We start from the raw sequence: 19,867 nt of genomic DNA on the forward strand, positions 1-19,867 counted from the left end.
TTTTGTGTTTTGTTCAGATGACACAATAAATCTGAAAATGTGCTTGTGAGATCAAAGCCCAGGTCATGCAAAATTTCCAGTAACTATTCCACCAAACAGCCTTAAACTCACCGCTTCCACAAGGCTTGTTGCACTGCCTCTTTTCTGGTGGTACTGGTTATGGTACTCCGGAGGAACCTGCAGGTGCACAGGTGAGTACGTTCTCTGGGAGAACTCGGGATCGTCTGTGTACCAGGAGCTCTTGCGCACAGACACTTGGCTACCAACAACACTCTCCCTGTGTGGGTGTTCCACACGTATGAGAGGGGTGTAGTATGGTGACTGGTCTTTACTGGCCGGTGTGGCAGGGGGTGTGGCCCAAGAACGGGTGGAGCGGGTTGGGGAGAGGCGATGGGCTCTGCTAGAGTCCAGCCCTGCTACAGCCATAACCTGATGGGTGAAGAAGGAGGATTTTGACGGTGGAACACAAAAGTGACTTGAAGTATAGTTAAACTGTGCCACCCACTTGGGAAGCAGTTCTGTTTGCTGCTATTTCATAGCTGTGTAGTATCTCGATTCAACAGTTTTCTGTGATATTTAGCAATTAATTTAAGAAAGCTGATGCAATCTGCAACTTACTAACAAATGTCACTCCACCCAAGGCCAAAAATGTAACTTAAAGAATGTCTGTGTTACCTGGTGCTGCATAAGGTGCAGTGGTAGAGCAGTACGCTGATGTGGAAGCTCATCATGGCTACTTTGTCTGCGCAGACACTCAAAGTTGAAGGATGGCCTTCTATTACCTGAATTAATCCAGAGTAGAGCAGTGAGCATTAACTTAGAAACAATGAGAGAAATTCAAACTTACGAGTAATACAATACAATAAAACGAACAAAAAGCAACGTTTGTGTACATGTACAACCTTTAAAAGAAAACTACAGCTTTGTGAGGTTTGTCCACAAGCACACAAAAAACCCCACACAGCTATTTTATGTTGCTCATCTATTAAAATCACCTTAACTGGATAGAGGATTAACATTTGCCACTTTAATAATTTCAGATATTAAGAAAATCTATGCTCTGATCAATGTACTAATGTACAATGTAATAACAAGCTATGAAGAAATGAAAAGCAAAGAGGGGTGTGCCTCACGTAAAAGCTTTCTACAATATTTAACATTGACACATGGCACCAGGTCAAGGAGGACGACAATCACAGGCTGTTTTTATAGGATGAACAATTTTAATATTTTAGCCACCTTACTTTTTTGGAACCAGAGCCCACATGAAAGGGAAGGATCTGACCAAAAACCAAGGACACTATTACTGTAGCGACAATCACACAATAAGAATACCCTAAAGCATACCCTTCTTTCCTGTCTGCTTACTCTATATCAAACCATAACTGACTAAATGAACATCAGGCCGTGTTAAATAAAGTCATTACTGAGAGTGTAGACTGATTGAGAAAGATTTTTTTTGAGCATAATGCTTATTTTTCTAATTGACTCCTTTTTGCCCCCTACTGGCCATTAGAAAGAATGCATTCAAATATCAGCCTCCACTTTCAGAGAAGAAAGCCATGTCTATCTTTTATATATAAATGACGGTCATAATATACCTTGAGGTGTTGCAGGAAGCAATCTTCTCTTTGGTGACCTCCGTGAGTCGCGGTAGAGAGGCTGCTCATCATCATCGTAGTAACTGTCAGGATGATGGTAGCCTTTGGGAGTCTCATACTCCGTGTCGCTGTTCTGATACCTGGTGAACATTACATTATGGGATCCATTATCCAAAACACCTTTGGAATAAATTTCTAGCCAAGTCAGAATGAAATTGCAACTGCAAACTGCAAAACTGTGAAAAGACTGTTACCTGTCCCCTGACAGCATACTGTCATCTTCATAAAACTCCTCCCCGCTGTAATACTCCCCGGAGAAATGGTCTTCATCAAACTCCTCCTCCCTTCGGATGGTGGGATGGCGACCATCCCCTCTGTGGGACCTGTGAAAGAGCCAGGGCAGAGGGGTTAGAGCGTGCACACTGTTACTGTCGTTATGGGGGTTACTGCTATACTGCCATGCACTGCCATGCAGACACAAGCCTACAGGGGGCAGCAATTCAAGAGACCACCCTTTTACAACCAAACCAAGACAAACAGAAGTCGTGGGTTATCTCTGCCATGTAAACACCCCATCCACTTTGACATTCACTACTTTAATTAAAACACATCTCTTTCTAGTAAGTCATGACGTTAACTATATGCAGTGTTGCGGGAAATGTGCACTAAACAGAAGAAGTGGACACAAGTAGTGATTTTCACTCACTTCATTTCAAACATTCTCATACACTCCCCTGTCTTCAAGCATCTGGGTAGTCCTTTAAAGCAAGCGCATCACTTTTACACATGCATTAAGCAGGGCTGCTCTCAGCACAATGCTGACCACTCACATTCATTTCTCTATTATTTATCCAACAATGCATAAACACAACTGTGCCATAACAACTAGGAAAGCAAAATGACTGGCCAGCATGTAATGTGAAACACTGACTTAGCAAGGATGCAACAATTTCCAAAACCAAGTCAAAATGAAACAAAAGTCCTTCTTTTGCTGTTGAGACACATTGCTGGAACCAAACCTAGAAAAACAACATACCTAACATAGGTCTCATAGTAGCGCCTTCTGTCCAAGAAAGCACAGGGATGGCCAAGAGAAAGAATTTAGTTAGGAAGGAGAAAGGGAGAAGGAGAGAACACAGGAAACTGGGTGAAGAAAGTGTGACATATATATCATACAGTATATGAAGCATATACAGCATTCTCATATATATATGTACAAGGAGAACAGAGAGTGACGGCGATGACTCCACTGTCGGCTGACAATTCCATTATCTATCTTTAAGATAAGAAACAATCTGAGAATCATTTCTTTTTCATAAAGAGGAAGCAATGAAATTGTCCCCCAAACTTCTTGGGCACTAAGGAAAAACAGGCCCAATACTGGAGAATGTAGTTTAAACAGAAGATGGGAAATCAGAAGAAAAATGTGCTACTGGTCACAAATTAAGTGTCAGTACAAGAGTAGGCTTATGATGCATGGTGGAATGAAGTTTCCAGTAGAGGCTAATGTAATGGAAAAGTCTGATAAGAATCTGCCTGTGGAAAAACACAGTAGCAGTATTGTCCATCGATGTCTGACAACAGCAAGCACTCACACAGTGAATAACCACAGTGATGTTTTTAAAAATAAATCCTCTTATGTGTTGTTGTACACCATAAGAAGTCTCTTCGTGACTATCACTGGGCAGAAATGAAGACAAGGACACCTCTTAATATGTGTTAGTGCTATATGTTCTTCCATAATTATCAAATTCATTGTAACATACACTTGTAATTACATTCATACAAACGTGGTATCTGACTTTTCTACAAAGATTTTCTTACAGATAAGTTAGTTCAGACAGTATTGAAATTCCTGCTGCAACAGTCCATGTTGAGCACGTCTTGATGTGACGTAATATTTTACATGTTTAGTCCACATGTAATTGCAACATTTGACGCGTAATGGGAGTAAGTACACACTGCCAAATAAAATGTGCCAGAGACAAAGGATACAACAACAGGGTGTGAATGGAGCTTCAGGTTTATATAAATTTATATAAATCCACTTTCACTCTATATTGTTTGATCTAATTCTGCAACATGACATAATGATCACTGTGTGGATACCTTTGACCCTGGGGTGTCCGTGGCTTGTCGTAATCATAATAGGAGCTGCGTAGACCTGGATAGCCATTGGGAGGTGCGTGTTCGTAGTAGCGATGGTGTCCTCCGTTGGGAAGACTGGACACGTTGGCATTGTTGAGGTTTATGTTGGTAGATTTGGGAGACTTTCCGTAGGAGTTGTGGTGGCGGTGGTGATGATGGTGGTGGTGGTGATGATGGTGGTTGGGATGGGACATTGCATTGGCTCTAGACAGGCGTCCTACTGGCTGCTCCATGTGGGCGTAGTGAGGTGGAGGCTGCACTTGCAGAGGGCGCTGAGTGGCATTGGTTTGATGCCCATTGGATCGCCGATGACCACCATTCATGAGATGGTTACCAAAGAGTCCACCATTACGCTGTGAAGGAACACTCACAGTAAAACCACCAGCATTTCTCCTTCTTACAAGACAAATGCTATTGATGTTAAGTCTGAGGGCTGATATTGTTTAAGAAAAATATATGTGCAAAAGTAAGTTAGGAAGCTGGTACATGGCATGATGTGCGAGCAAAACAAAACACTGTTTAGATTGTTGGAACTGAAATGGAGAAGAAACATAATAAAGCAAAATGAACTCATTAGAAGAAAAAAAACTTACATATTGCAGATATAAAATCTGAAGCTAATGCTTCTGCTACAGATTTAGCTGCTAAATGCTTCCTACTCCATTTCCATCTACAGCTAGCTTTTTCACACGTACCTTTCCATGAACAAGAATTAATATTTACAAGCACAAACATTTCCCTTTGTGTAAATTTGAATCAGTTACCCTATAAATTTCCTCGTCTTCCTCTGGAATAAAGTCTATTAGTTCGTCATCCTGCAGATCACATGATATCGCCCGGCGAATTTCAGGCCCAATATCATGCAGCGTACGAAGGCCAGCCTGGAACCATGACAACAACAAGGCTAAGAGCTATGGTTGTGACCTTCATCTTAAAACTCACAATGCGAACTCTGACATCATACAGGCACAACCACCACACATACTGAACATACACGCACCTGTGCTGTACAACACCTGACACTTACAGTACTTTCAGACTGTGAGAGATGAGAACACAGAGACAGGCAGATGTGCTCTCCTGAATGTAGCCTTCGGTAGATTCCAGATATGCTTCTGTCACATACTGGGAATACTTTGAGTACTGCAGGAAGTAATTTAATATGAATAAAAAAATGTGATTCATGGCTATTTCTTGAGTTAAATATAGAAAAATGTATGTTCAATCACCCATATGTTGTGTTTAGTATTCGATTTTCACTGCAATGATTGCAATTTGTCAAATAAAACTTGACAGAAAGAGAAATCAACAACTCAAAGAATTTGATTGCTGCAGTTGCCTTCCTATCACCAAGAACGGGAGATTATGTTGACTGTGTGGTGCCTAAAATGACTGGATTCCAATTTCTTAAACATCTTATTAATTTGGAAAAAGAGAGCAATTTACATTTCAGGTGAAAGCATTGCATGTAATTATATAATTGATTCGTTTTACTTTTTTATTTATCTTCATTTTTATTCTGCTATTAACTTACCTTCCCATTTTTATGTTTTTTCTTTAAATTAAATCATTTTTGTATGTACTCATTACTGCACTACTTTACTTTACTTTTACACTTCCAAATTACTTAACATTACTCCAAAAAAGTATTTATTCGTATATTTCGCTTTTACTTTTGCTGATGTTGTTTTGTAGCCCTTTCAGTCCCTTTTTTTCCCTCTGAAATATTTTCCACTAGTTGGATGAAAAAAATAAAATGTAAATAATGTAAAAATATAATTTTCTTCTCACTCTTTTCTTTGTAGATCTATATAATAGCAGAATACATAGAAAAAGTTAAATATAAAGAAACTAGTTGGTCATGTTTTTGTCTGACAGTGATATATGGGACTATACTGACGCCATATATCATACGATATAAGGTAACAGAAACTGCAACAAGCTTTGCATGTGAAATTCATGAGTCGTGGACTGTGATGCACAGAAAATACATGCAATGGTGGCTGAAGACAGTGATGTGCACTTAACATCAACATCTAGCTATTTTTTTGAGACACAGAAGACACAAGTACTAAATTCACACAAGAGAAACATAAATCACAGAATCATACTGTACACCAAGATCATGAACGTCCTGCTGGATCACAAACCATAACATCAGCACTCTTGATGAGTTTTGAATGAAATGCACAGAGATGTATATCAGATTTAACAAAGTTCATTCATTCATCCATTTTAACAAAGGTCTCAACAGCCCGTCTCACGTTGTCAGAAACACACTTGAGTGTCGTAAGACTCACCTGTAAAGCAATGGCTGTGTTGTTCTGGGAAGGGTGTGCACCCACCAGGCCTTCCTCTTTACGTTTCTTGAATTTCCTAAAGTAGTCCTGTATCAGGAAGGTGGCATAGAACTTCCCCACGGTTACCTCATCATCTGAGTGAACAGACCACACAAATGCTTCCTATGTCAGCAACACACAGTACCCTGGGAGAGAGAGGGAAAGACTCTTCTCTTCCCTCGTCTATGGGTGGTGGGGGTTCACCACCTTAGAACTTAAGAATAGCGAGGCACTTTTTAACCTCCACCAACCAAATGATTTCTAACCAAATGTTATAAATCCATTTTGATGGTGTATATACTTTACCTCATTATGTACCAAATAGGATCATTTGCTGTGTATCAGAAAGGACAGAGAATGAACATATCCCAACATGTCTTCATGTGTGTATTTCTGTGAGATTACATGTATGTAAGTATGTCTGACTTGTGGATGATTTAATTGGAGGAATTTGTGTTCAAACACCTGCAACATTAAAAGGACTGATAAAACTTTAAATGATTACTATTGCTCTGCAGAAAGTCTTTTCTTCTTCAAGAGAAGATCAACAAGAGCATTTGAGCTCATTGGAAATTAATGAACAATTTTAATTCTGTTCAGTTAATCATGACAGGAAAACAGAAAGGCTTTTCAATTTTTAAATGTGTATCAAAAACAATTTTTCCATTTAGGCCACTTGATTAATTTGTTCAAATTTTTCTTAAATTTTCTTTTCTAAATCTTTCTTGGATGTCAAAGGATGCTATTGAATGTTTTTTAACTGCTTTAGCACATGCAAGCAAGCAAAACTACAGTATGCATCATACATGTCGGTGTGTAATTTCATATGCTTGTGCTCATGTATGCCCCTACATAATATTATGTATGCTTTTTTTTCTAAATACTGTACTCAAAGCTTGTGTTCTTGCATGTATATTCTGCCATTTTTTGAATTTAAAAAGCATGTACGAGTGTGTGAGAATCATTCTGAAGCAGGGGTCTGAATCACTTTGAACAAGCACGCTGGGGACAGAGATCAGAGAGAGAGGCAACACTAGTTCCATGCCACCACCCTAAAACAGAACTGCTTCAGAATATTCTGAAGTGTTTTCAAAGTTTTGGACACAGAGATACAAAAGTATGAGAAGAAAAAAAGCTCAGGCAGTAAAAAAAAAAAAGACAGAAGAGAGAGAGTAGAGACAAGAAACAGATAAAGAAGGAAGGACAGAGATGTTGGAGAGAAAGACGAAGCATGCTCTTGCACAGTGGTCTATAAGGCCATGCAAGCCCAAAGCCCAGCAGATAGTCAGTGGCCTCCATCAGCATCCAGGGCAGGCGGGAGGGAGCAGTGTGTACTGAATACACACAGACTAAAAAAGACATACTGCTGAGGGGACAACAGGGAGAAGATGAACAAAGCAGAAACAGCACAATATAGCCTTATTTATATGTGACACTGTCTCAGTGTGAGCGTGAGTGTTAGGTTTATTTAAGGACTTGGTTACAAAATACCTGTTTGGAGTAATTATATGTGAACAGCATGGAAGCATATGGTTTGTGTGTGTGTGTTTTCTGCAGGCTGCTTTAGGCTGATTTGTGTGTCAAACAGAGGACATGAAGGTGTCTGTGATGTTAATTCCACTAACCACCAGCAGGAGGCACCACTTGATCCAGCAGCTTCATGCTGGTTCTCTTCCAAATTTTCTTGATGACAGCTCGCAGCTCTTCATTGGCCTGCTCTAGATTACCTGCACCACAGGGAAACAAGCATCCCTGAGAACCCAGCCCTCCACTTTACAGCCATTTAAACTGAAGTTGAGAACAATTAATGCAGTGTGTGCGTGAGCTGAATTTTGGGGGAATATTTTTCTTTGTTCTCTTAGCAGCAATTTAATGAAATGTCATTCATGTTTGATTTATACCTTCTGTTTTTATCTTTAGGGCTGTCCGCACCAGTGCAAACAAAGTGGCATTAAACATAACAGTACCATCACTGTTCAGAGGCATGTTCATGGCTACCAGCCTCTGAAAGAAGAGAACAAGCCTTTAATATTGTTGTAAAATAATCATCATTTCTACCTGAAATTATTAATCAAAATGACAGGAGAGAAGAGAAGAGGAGAGGAGAGGAGAGGAGAGGAGAGACCTTGCAAGCCACTCTGTGAGGACACAGCTTGCCAAAACCCAGTGGAGGCTGGATGCGACGAAGAAGGGTTACAACATCCAGATGTTTAATTCTGCCTCTATATGAGAAAAATACATAGAAAGTAATGGACATAGTTAAAAAATGAACATGAACATGAATATTCAGATGAGGAATAAAGCACATACTTTGCCTCAGGGTCATACTCTGACCAAATTCTTTTGAATTCATCAAGGTGGTGAGGACCAAGAATGGACCAATCACGTGTCAGATAGTCAAAGTTGTCCATAATGACGGCCACAAACAAATTAATAATCTACGAAAATAAAAGAAAAAGGTCTTAATATATTTACAAAGTATTTTTTTCAAAATAACAGACATACAGTATACATAGGGTTCTAGGAACACATTGTATTTTATAGAAAGGACATTTTTATTTTGACACTATTGTGCTATGATGCACATAACTTGGACCTGTTGTTTTATGTTATGATGATTTTAAAGATTATTCATTTTTGCCCCATTTCATATTAGCTCTAGGTGTAAGAATGATCAAATGTTATATGTATAGTAATATGTTACACATATTAAACCTGCGATGTGAAAACTGATATCTTTAAGAAACAGAACTCCCACTACTGATGCTGCAAATGATAAGGTAGTGCAATACACACCACGCAAGTATAACTGATAAGAAATGAATCCTTAGATAAACACAGTTTCATTTTTGTGTACCAAGAAAGCACAGAGCATGTAGAAAGTGATGAAGTAAACTATTGCAAATCCACTGCCACACGTCATCTCCTCCCCGGGGTTGTAGTCAGACTCTGGGTCGCACAGTTTCCCTGGCATACAGGCCAACATGATCTCTTGCCACGCTTCACCTGTGGCACACCTGGAGAAAACGCAGGCATGGCGCACACAAATTAATCACCTAGAAAACAAATTTGATTTTCCTGATGGCCTGACATCAGTTATCCACAGACCTGAAGAGAAGCAGCACGGCCTGTGGGAAGGTCTGGAAGTTGTTGTTTCTGTTAATGTGAGTGCCATCAACCATTGCAATCTTTCCAAACACCTGTTAGAGAAACATTGCCAAATGAATACAACTGCACTCTTACTGTTGTGGTTAAAAATTTGTGGAAAAAGTATTTTCTGTCCAGTTTACCAACCTGCATGCCAATGACAGCGTAGATGAAGAACAGCATGGCTATCAGAAGAGCAACATATGGCAGAGCCTTAAGGCAAAAAACAGGGGAAAAGTAGAAAAAGATTCATATGAGCAACTTCCATTTTTCCCTTAGACATTGATTAAACATTTGTGCTGCATCTCACCTGAAAGGATTTAATAAAAGTCCAAAGCAGGGTGCGAATACCCTCTCCTCTGCTGAGAAGTTTGACCAGCCGCATGACTCGAAACAGACGAAAAAAAGTGATGGAGATTCGAGCGCTGTCCTCTGTGTTCTGTGGAGGAAACGTTCAGTGTTATGCAGCAGAAGAGCAACAGAGCACGTTTATAGTGAACACAGAGCACCCGGCTGTGCTTTATGGGATGATGAAGTCTTATCCAAGACGTCTGTACCAGCTACATATGAGCTGAGAAAGCAGCACTGCATCTTTTCATAGTGAAAAACTGAAACTGGATCTTTAAATCAAAGCAGAGTTTTGCTTTTATTTGAGCAGAGATTTTCTGGTTTGACCGCTATGCCTTTCAGATATGATTGCAGCTCTCAAAAACAAATGTAAAGACTTCAAAAAACACAATCTAGAGAAGTCTGTTAGGCAGTCTGCGGCAGCTGATATGTGTCTGTTTCTGCCTGTGTATAAAGCACTGTCAGGTTCCCTGTCACTGTAAAGACCTACAGGGAAGGAAGCAAGGAGGCAAGCATGCTGGAGAAAACCTTGCCATACTTGACAGGACACATCTGCACAAGCATGGCACCCTCAGTCCAGAGTCACTGCATGCGGAGTCACAGTGGGACCAACCCGAACGGGTCGGCCAGGAGGTTCACAGGTCAGAGCTGGGTGACCTGATCCCAGGGGTCATCCATGGGTCACTACCCCACCCAAGAATGGTGGCAGAGACCATGTAGCAGTGTCAACAATACAAACGTGAAGAGCGGCTTAAAAACCGCTCCCACCTAACAGGATACAAACGTCACGTTTGAGAGACACACTCTCCTTCGAAATAACTCCAAACAAAAGGAAAAATTAAAAGCAAATGTTTTGAGGATTTATGCAAAGGAGCTAACAAAAGCAAAATGAGGAAAAGAAGAAAAGAAATATAACGAGAAAGGAAACCTGAACGTGAAAACGTAATAGTACATAACATGGACTTGAAATAAGCAACAGATCATAGAAAGTGTAACTGACAACAGAAGACTAAACAGAGAAATGCAAATCCAAACATGGCATGGCCCTGACAGAGTTAAAGGTGTGGGGGGTGGAGCATCTTACCCCCATCTCATCCAACTGAGGAGTCTCCGTTGGCTTTAAAATCAAAGACCTGTATTAATGACTTGTACAGAGGCCACAGGTCTAACACACAATGGGCCAAAAACGTGGAACAACACATTTGATAGTTTTTGTTTTGTTTTGTTTTTAAAATCACACGACACCAGCACACGTCAGCAAAGACGCAGACAGAACACAGTCACTACTCTTCTCACTGACAGGACAAACTGTCTTATAGTTTCACTGTGACAAAGACACACATGTATTTACCATTAAATCTTATCTTAACACTTTAAAAGACTGCCAAACAACAAGTTCACATTACTTAACATTTCTATGTGGGGTTGACTGACATACAACATAAAATTACTTAAATACGAATCAACATTTAAGACTGACACACAACTTTATCACTCCCCCGGTGTAATGGTTTTTATTGATGAGACTAAATGATGATGAGATCCTCTTAGACGATGTTAATGAGTTGTTACGTCTAACTGACAAATGCAATGAATCGATGTTGCTATAAAAGCATCATGTGCTGTTCTTACAGAGTCCTGCTGTATCTCGACATATACCCTGCAGGCTTCAGATTCAGACAGGTACACATCAACATATGACTGCACAAAAATCATATATTGTGCGCTTGAAGCATTATCTATGGCACAAATAGACACAAGAGAGTACAAGTAGGATGTTCACAATCCAATAGTTTGTCATTTTAAGTGACTGAAAATTTGCTGACCAAAAGAGCTTGAGTATGATCAATTATGTACACACAGTCGCTCGCACAGATTCATACCCATACACAACTTTTGTTTGCAATTCATGTCAATTGACAAATAAATCATTTGATATCATCAGCTGTAATCAGCGAGCATTTATCCCCAAACAAAATCCAGATGCAAAACTTTTAAAAAAAGAAAAGAAACATCAGTCATAGTGATGGTGGTTAGGCTGAGCCTGTATCATGATAATGTGATTTTACAGCAAAAAAAAGCATTTAGCTCCATGTGGAAAATATCAGAAAGGCTCAGCACTGACAACATAAGATAATCAGACAGATGTGGCTTGAGTCAATATTTTGCAAACTGTCGTTATGAGGTGCAGCATGAGCAGAAATGATTAAAAAAAATAGAATTAGCCTGAGGAGGTTCTTTAGGTAATCCTGGCCACAGCGCCGATGGAGCATGCGTTCAGCATTGCCACGTTGCTGGGGAAGCACTGCACGCACACGCAAGACCTTTGAATGATGTGAACTCATAGCAATGCAGCAACTCATGCATGTCAGTAGTGCCCTGCAACAAAACTGCCATAGCAGGGCGCTCTCACAGTCCGGTGCAGAAGGATATGAATAAACATCAGAGAAGGAAAAGAGAGAGAGAGAAAGACACAGACAAAGAGGCAGGAGGAGGGAAACAGCAATAGAGACCAAGACTGGGACAGAAAAGAAAACCAGAGAGACTGAGCCATACTGAAACAGGGAGAAGAAGAAGAAAGGCAGAAAGGTAGAAAGAAGGAAAAAGTAGAGAGTTGCTGTGGGAGTGTTCATGCACCTGACTGGAGTCTACACACCTGCGCTACATATGAGCTCCATTCTGAGCTTTAAGAGCTCACTACAGGAAGACAGAACAAAACACAGAGACAATCACTCACAGAGACACAAACACAAGATCATCAAAGAACCTCAGACTCAGCTGCATTAAACCACCATCATTGTAAGTGTACAAAATCACACTAAATTCGTGCCTACTGAACTCCTGGGAAATTTTCAGACCTTACCTGAATTTTTACTTTGATGTGAACACTACAACTGAGGCCTAACTTTTAGTATCGTTTCCTTTTAGGTCACTCTGTGACTTGATCTGTTCCCTGATTGATGCATTACAGCAGCTACATGTGAAGCCACAGTGGCCTCTACACAACTTTAAGGACATTAAATGGTGACATTAGGAAACACAAGTAAACCTTTGTTAGGAATTCCCAAACACGCTGAGCTTCATAGGTTCATCGGTTTAATTCCCAACATTATTGCCCTTAATGTTGTGTAGAATTTCCAAGCTCTGAGCACCAGGGCCATTCTGTCTGGAAGTAAAGAGGAGTGTAGCAAGCGAACAAGGACAAACTGCACAAGGCTCTATGGAAAAAACTGACCGGAGGGGAATGGAGCGGGTGGCCAAGCGCCATCTGCGAGAGGCGGGACATGGAAAGGATGTTAGGGGGATGAGGTGAGTGTCTGACACCCCAGCATGCATTTGGAGAGGTCACGGTAGTCTGGTAAGAATCTGAGCAATGACACGAGTCATGACTGACACAGCAAGCAAGTAGAAAAAAAAATATTACTGACTCAAAACACATCCTCATAACAGATCTCCTGTTATGAATAAATGCAAAACTAGAATATCTGAACATTTACATGCAGTGCAAATAAGAAAGAAATGCCATGAAAAAGCATGTCATAGAACCACAATGTGAAATAAACATCACGTCTCCAACACACACACACTAACACACTCCTCTGCATACACTCGCACATACAACCGAAAGCACACGCTGAACACACATTAAACACACATGCATAACAATAAAAAACCTGAAAACACACCACTGTGTCTTATGCTTCAAACAAAGTTAATGTTTTGTTGTGCACTCATGCAGACACACATTTTGGAACACAAACTAAGAAGACATGAAAAATTACTCCAGAAAAACAGCACTGCAGCTCAGACATGAGAGCACTCAGGAGGCGGGAGGAGGGTCAGTTTGGGTGATAAGCCTTTGGTATGCTACCCCTATAGTAAGCACCATATTCACCATAGTTATTATCTGGAAATGCAACATTTGGGTGTTTGTTGGAACTTTCTTTTACTATTTTTGTCCTAGCTAAGCTCAAAGCAAAAAAAGCACAAAAGCAGACGTCCAGTCTTTGTTTTTAGACGTTTCTTTTATCAAGGGAAAGCTATAAAGAGAAGCAATCATCTACTATTTTAATGAGCTTCGATATTAATTTTTTAAAGTACTGCGAAATTACAAAAATCTCTTTGTCTTTGTCATTAGTCCATAGCAAAGGGGTCCCAAAGATAAAGTTGTCATCAACAAAAGGTTACACACAAACAACATTTTTTCATTGCCATACTTGCCTCTACAAGTTTCTATGGAAACAAAATAAACAAGAGTAAGAGTTAGACAACTACATCAGAAACCATCCTGCTCTGGACCAAATTCTGGCCACAGTTCACAAAGAAATGTGAGGTTTTGACATTGCTATGTCCAAGAATAAACAGAATAATCAACACGTTCATCAACAAGTTTGTCGCGATGTCCTGTCAAAAACTGCAACAAAAGTTACAGCAGCACAGACAGAAGCAGAACTCCAACAGGAGAGATCTGAGTTAGGTCAATTTAGCATGAAAGAAAAGCTTCATGAAAATCAAACTGAAGTTTTACAAACAAAGCCAACAGCCAGCTTTAAATCATACTTTTTAAATTCTTTTATTAGGGATGCATTTTCAACATTTCTATTATATTTTATAGCGGAAGCTAGATAAGATTCACAGTAAATTTAAGCTAATAACACTAAAACTTGCCAGGTGGCTTTCTTATAAGGCTTCAGTTCAACTTACAAATCAGAAAGAAGAAGTACTTACGTTAACTTCTGTGATAGCGATATCGACGACACTACCGACAACAATTAAGGCATCAAATGTGTTCCAAGCATCAGCAAAATAGTGCTGTTAGTGCACGAAGGTACATGTAAGGGGAAATGATGGGGATGAAAGTGAGAGACCAAGGGAAGGGATAGGGGAAGACAATCAGACAAGAGTGGAAATTTAAAGGAAGTCGTTGTAATCAAATGGAAGGGTTGGAGAGAGAAAGAAAGGAGGAAAAAGTTAGACAAAGCAGCAGAAATCAGAGTCCTGCCCCTAAAACCTGCTGTGGAGGTGGTCTGAAAGGAAAGAAGTCAAAGAGCAGCGGGGTGCTTCAAGCTGAGCTTACTTACATCAATCTCACTGAGAACAATGTCTACTATGCTGCCAATCACAACCAGGGCGTCGAACACATTCCAGGCATCCCCAAAATATCCCTGAGTGAGGTTGAGCGTGTGGTGGGGCGAGTCAAATGTGATATCAGCACAAGAACAAGAAGGCTTTACTCTCACACTGAAATTTAAATCAACGAACTGCTTATTTAAGGACACACGGAAACCCCTGCTAGCTACTTAACCTGAAGGGCTCGTGATTATACAGACTGTGACTGATTGCAGAACACTAAATTTGCACAAATTCCATGCTAACAATAAAATTACACATGAACACTCTGTGACTAAAAAATTGGTTAAAAAAAAAAGATTATTTTTAGCTTAAAAATGGAAGCACGGCACCCCACACGTGTTTGTCTTACTAGCATCCTGTCCTTCTTCTCAACACAGAGCTGTCAGCAGGCAGGGACGCCAAAGGGGAAATGGAAACAAATATTTACATGTCCACATGCTGCTTCTTTAATAAACATAACTGAACATTTTACAAATCGCAGTTTTAGAAACATGCTGAAGAGATGGATACCACTCGTTGCTTTACCTAACAGTCATACTGAAATGTTATTGTCTGCAAGCTCGTACACTCAAAAAAATGAAATTGGGTGGTTGTTACATGTACAAGATTCAAACTTGTAATTTACACTAAATAATTTCATGTTTCTATGGTGAACGTAATTAAATCATGTAGCATCTGCATGAAATTCAGCAACTTAATTTGTTCTTGTTGAGATGACATGATACAATCTAGTAAGAGTGGTTAGTTGCCTGGACTCACGAAATTCACAAGATCGCATTAAATGTCAAACTGCAGGGAAATCGCTGGAGTTTTAAGAGGCAGACAACTACACCCACACCACGTGTATGCTATAGCTATTTATTGTGGTTTAACCTGTCAAGGACAAAAACATACAGAAAATTCTGCATCAAGCCTTGTAATCATAGCTTTCCTAGTTTTGTTAAGCCTGGATTGACAGCATAGTGTGATGGTTAGTGTTGTTGCCTCACAGCAAGAAGGGCCTGGGTTCAAATCCACAATCTGGCTGGTTTGCAGTGTGTAATTAGGGTTAAGTTAATTGGTGATTCTAGATTACCCATGAATGTAAGTGCAAATGGTTGTTTGTCTCTATGAAATAATCAACCCCCATATTGGTTCATTAAGAAAGACTAGCAGTAATTGCCTTGATTAACAAAGTAGTTGTTCAAACAACAAGATTTCATTATTTTTTCCTAAAGTTTTTAACTTGTGTAAAAAGAATTAAAACAAATTTCACTTTACATACTTAAATGAATCACTTCAAGTCAATGTAAGTATACTACGTTGATCCAGAGTAATCAGATTACATTAAACCATCAAATGCCAAATGTGTTGGTTTGACATGGTCAAAAATGGGTTATTGTACTTGGTTAAATCACGTGGAAAAAGGTGCCATGATTAAATTGTGTTCATCGAACAACAGATTTTTTTGAGTGTATAAAGAAACTGAATATAACCATAGACTGTACATAAAAGCTGGATAACCATCATTATGAACGGGTTTGTGATGTTCTGTAAAGTAATGGTTTAGTATTCTGGATGCTACCACCAAATCTCTTTCTATAGCAGGCTGCAAACATGTTTATTTCTGCTGTAAGGCTGGACATGTGAACTGAGGTGTCTAAGGGGACTGACCTACCATTCAAAGTCAGCTCCTGGGTTTGCCAGTTGTGTATGGCACATTTTGCCCCCTTCATATTTTTTATGATTAGCTAAGCTAACTGACTACTAGTTAGTGTATATACATCTGAGCGGTATTGTCCTTCTAACTCATCTCATAATGTTGAAAAGTTACTCTAATAAGCAAAAGCATTTCACAGCAAATGCATCCGTTTAATAGCTGGACTTAATTTGATGCTTCATGTCAGCTCACCCTGGGTTTGAAAGCGATGAGTTTGAGAACCATTTCCACAGTGAATACAGCAGTGAAGACCATATTGAGAATATCCATCACGTAGTTAAAGAGTGCAGACTGGCCGTAGTGCTGCAGACAGAGATGGAGATGTTCGGTTAACATAAAGATTCAATGTATTCAATATACAATGGGAAAGTAATGCGATGTGTCTGAACAAACAGTCTGTTTGCATTTTTTATGTTTTTCTGTGACTCTAGTACTTTTGCATGCACTTATGTTCACCACATTGCTTCTTATAATTCTGTCAAGAAAAAATAGCAAAACCTGAGCAACTGAAAATGACATTTTACAGGCTGACACATCCATACTAATGAAAAGACTTACAGCAACTTACGAGATACTCTAATGATTTAAGTCTGCACATTTACAGTCTTGTGGACTCCATGCAGTAGTGGGAAAAAACTAAAAACACCTTTATTGCTTCCATTAGCATTCAGAGGGTAAGGAGCAGCCATGTTCTGGGGTTGGTTAAATGATTATCAGCAAGTACCTCTATAAAATAACAGAGGCTTTGGCAGTTTGCCGGTTTGAAGCATTCAGGTGTGTGTTAACGCAATGCCACAATCTTTAACAGACGTCCCAGAAAATTCAAACCGAGGTCACTCATGTGGCACAAGTGTATGCTTCAACAAAAGTTTCTCCAAGTAGAAAAATCCATAACTTCAAAGACTCTTTGATGACTGGTTGTCTGGCAGGTAAATACTTGACTTCTTACCTGTACAGCCAGGCAGAGTGTGTTGAGCATGATGAGCACAAACATGATGTACTCAAACCCAGTGGAGTTCACCACATACCAGAACTTGTACTGGTATGGGTTCTTTGGGATGTATCTCCTCAGAGGACGGGCTTTAAGAGCGTATTCCACGCACTGACGCTGCACACAAATACACAAAATATTTAACATCATCATTTAAGAACAATCTTAACGTTCCCTTTTAAATGAGACACAATATTAAAAATGTAAAGGAGTTCATCAGCATTAGAACGTCATCTGTCTTGCTACTTTGTTGATGTTTTGTTTTTCTTGACACAAAGTGAGAGGAACCCCAGAGAAAAGCCTTCAAAATTAATCGTCATACTTTACACATAATGTTTTGTGCTTCTAATGACTCTGACCTGGTTCTTGTCGAGTTCACAGTTTTTATACTCCTTCTCTCCCTGTTCCTGAAATGTGACGATCACAAAACCTACAAAGATGTTCATCATGAAAAAGGCGATGATGATGATGTAGATGATGAAGAAGATGGAAATCTCCACGCGGTAGTTGTAAATGGGACCAAGGTTTTCCCTGTTGGAGTCAATGGCCTTGTACAATAACCTAAAGAAAGATGAGAACAAGCCAACACGTGATTCAGATTCACAAATTCAGGCTTTCTCCGTACATTATCTAAAACGTAATCAGCTCAGTGATGATATCTTTCAATCTTACGCAGGCCAGCCTTCAAAGGTGGACACAGTGAACAGAGCCATCATGGCCATGAGGACGTTGTCAAAGTTAAAGTCACTGTTGTGCCACACCCGTTTGTGGACAGTTGGCTGGTTCACGTCTCCATCTTTGTACAGGATGTAGGTGCCCCTGTGACAAAACATGTTGCATGGAGGTTTAAGTCCAACATGTGATGTTAAACCAGGACATCTGCAGTTCAGGAGCAAGATGGGATGAAACTCACTTGCACTCTTCTGGGCTGGACTTAGCTTCATCTGTGCAGCGATAGAATTTTCCCTGGAAAAAGGAAAAGGAAACGTTTTTGCTGTTATTACACATTTTGAACTTCTTTGGATTGATGTGTATTATTGATGTTTTTCAAACTCAGAGATGCTCACCTTGAACAGCTGCACGCCTATACAGGCAAACATGAACTGAAGCAGCGTGGTGACGATCATGATGTTACCGATAGTTCTGATGGCCACAAACACACACTGCACAACGTGCTGTAAGACACAGATAAAAATGTTTAAAGCTAAGGTTTCAGATAGTGGCTATTGTAGACATGCTAGAAAAGGTCTCGAGTAGCACCCACCTTCAGGCCTTTGGCTCTATTGATGGCCCTCAGGGGTCGAAGTACTCGAAGGACCCTGAGAATCTTCACCACAGAGATGGCAGAAGACCTGAGTGTAAACAAATAATAATAACAGTTTGTAAAAAAGAAGAATCAGAGAAATATGAGCTTTTTTAGGGGTCAAGAACCACTTCAGGAGGAGTAACTGCTGCACTCTGCTTGTATGGCCTGCTTCAACCAAAAGATCAAAAATGACATAAAGTGCTCAGATGATTGAACTTCTTTTCACCTCTATATTATTGCTCAAAGGGGATTTTAGTTTATTTCCTAACTTTCTTCCTTTAACTATTTTTCTTATGAATGAAACCTTTTTGTTTGTGCAAAAAGCTTAATGCAAATATGTTCTGGTTTTTCTGTACTCACTGAATGCCAAAGGAAACGAGGGAGACTCCCACCACCAGCAGGTCCAGAAGGTTGAAGTAATTCCTGCAGAATGCTCCTTTATGAAGAAAAGCTCCATATGTCGTCATCTAAGGAGAGGACAGAGGAAGTTAAAAGAGCAAATGACCAAAAAAAACAAAAAAACATGTAGCATCCAGAAACAAATACAGTGTTGCACTCCTCACACTCCAACAGAAACAAACAAACACACTGAGCTAACAGTTTAAATAGGAAAAACTCATTCTCAGCACTCATTCCCATTATCTCACAGTCAAACACACACGCCCGCACACGTCTCCACACTCTTATAGATCACTCTGATTCGGGGTGGCGAGTTCAGAGCAGTGAAACAGGAGGCTAAAATCTACCATCGCCACCCCCACGGCCCTTAGCTACATGAATGTAGTAGTAAGTCATTCATTTCGCAATCTACTATGGGAGGCAATAAAACATGCATTTTGTTGCCATGACGTCAGGGATATTTACTACCTGCAAGAGCTCTAGTTATAGAGATTGGAAAATAGAAATGGCCTTACTGTCACATTCATGTGGACCGTCGGCTTAAAGCACATTCCATTATGTTCTTTAATAGTTCAGCGTAAGGGGAAGCAGCTCCCAATTAAAACTCCAGAGATCAGCAGGCAGAGAAGAAAAACCAGCCAAAATAACTCTTCTTCAAATAATAAAAGTAAAGGATTCCTTCCAAGAGTGCATGTAAATGTGGAGACCTGCAGACAAGGACTGGATGAAGTTGCTCACTAAGAGCAGTGGACGATT

General features: G+C 39.9%; 1 protein-coding gene across 3 annotated transcripts in view; it reads right to left on the minus strand.

The window, feature by feature from the left end:
- The window catches only part of cacna1da (calcium channel, voltage-dependent, L type, alpha 1D subunit, a), a 58,435-nt gene that overhangs the window by 361 nt on the left and 38,207 nt on the right, over window positions 1-19,867 (minus strand). For 2 of the 3 annotated variants that reach the window (XM_085354250.1, XM_085354248.1), the window contains 26 exons: window positions 19,073-19,179; window positions 18,671-18,758; window positions 18,474-18,581; window positions 18,320-18,372; window positions 18,079-18,225; window positions 17,766-17,967; window positions 17,365-17,523; window positions 16,608-16,718; window positions 14,312-14,395; window positions 10,668-10,700; window positions 9,546-9,674; window positions 9,383-9,448; window positions 9,197-9,288; window positions 8,946-9,105; window positions 8,399-8,526; window positions 8,214-8,310; window positions 7,990-8,092; window positions 7,714-7,815; window positions 6,050-6,183; window positions 4,514-4,630; window positions 3,711-4,102; window positions 2,638-2,664; window positions 1,856-1,984; window positions 1,602-1,741; window positions 676-782; window positions 112-429 (listed from right to left, as the gene is read on the minus strand). In XM_085354250.1, the coding sequence (XP_085210376.1) occupies window positions 112-429; window positions 676-782; window positions 1,602-1,741; window positions 1,856-1,984; window positions 2,638-2,664; window positions 3,711-4,102; window positions 4,514-4,630; window positions 6,050-6,183; window positions 7,714-7,815; window positions 7,990-8,092; window positions 8,214-8,310; window positions 8,399-8,526; window positions 8,946-9,105; window positions 9,197-9,288; window positions 9,383-9,448; window positions 9,546-9,674; window positions 10,668-10,700; window positions 14,312-14,395; window positions 16,608-16,718; window positions 17,365-17,523; window positions 17,766-17,967; window positions 18,079-18,225; window positions 18,320-18,372; window positions 18,474-18,581; window positions 18,671-18,758; window positions 19,073-19,179 (3,333 nt within the window). The remainder of the gene's footprint in view (window positions 1-111; window positions 430-675; window positions 783-1,601; window positions 1,742-1,855; window positions 1,985-2,637; window positions 2,665-3,710; window positions 4,103-4,513; window positions 4,631-6,049; window positions 6,184-7,713; window positions 7,816-7,989; window positions 8,093-8,213; window positions 8,311-8,398; window positions 8,527-8,945; window positions 9,106-9,196; window positions 9,289-9,382; window positions 9,449-9,545; window positions 9,675-10,667; window positions 10,701-14,311; window positions 14,396-16,607; window positions 16,719-17,364; window positions 17,524-17,765; window positions 17,968-18,078; window positions 18,226-18,319; window positions 18,373-18,473; window positions 18,582-18,670; window positions 18,759-19,072; window positions 19,180-19,867) is intronic. The other variant, XM_085354249.1, reaches the window with a different exon arrangement.

Source organism: Diplotaxodon limnothrissa, linkage group LG5 (assembly GCF_057381915.1).
Source record: "Diplotaxodon limnothrissa isolate DT_005_m linkage group LG5, D_limnothrissa_male_GT1.1, whole genome shotgun sequence".
Classification (NCBI taxonomy): Eukaryota; Metazoa; Chordata; class Actinopteri; order Cichliformes; family Cichlidae; genus Diplotaxodon; species Diplotaxodon limnothrissa.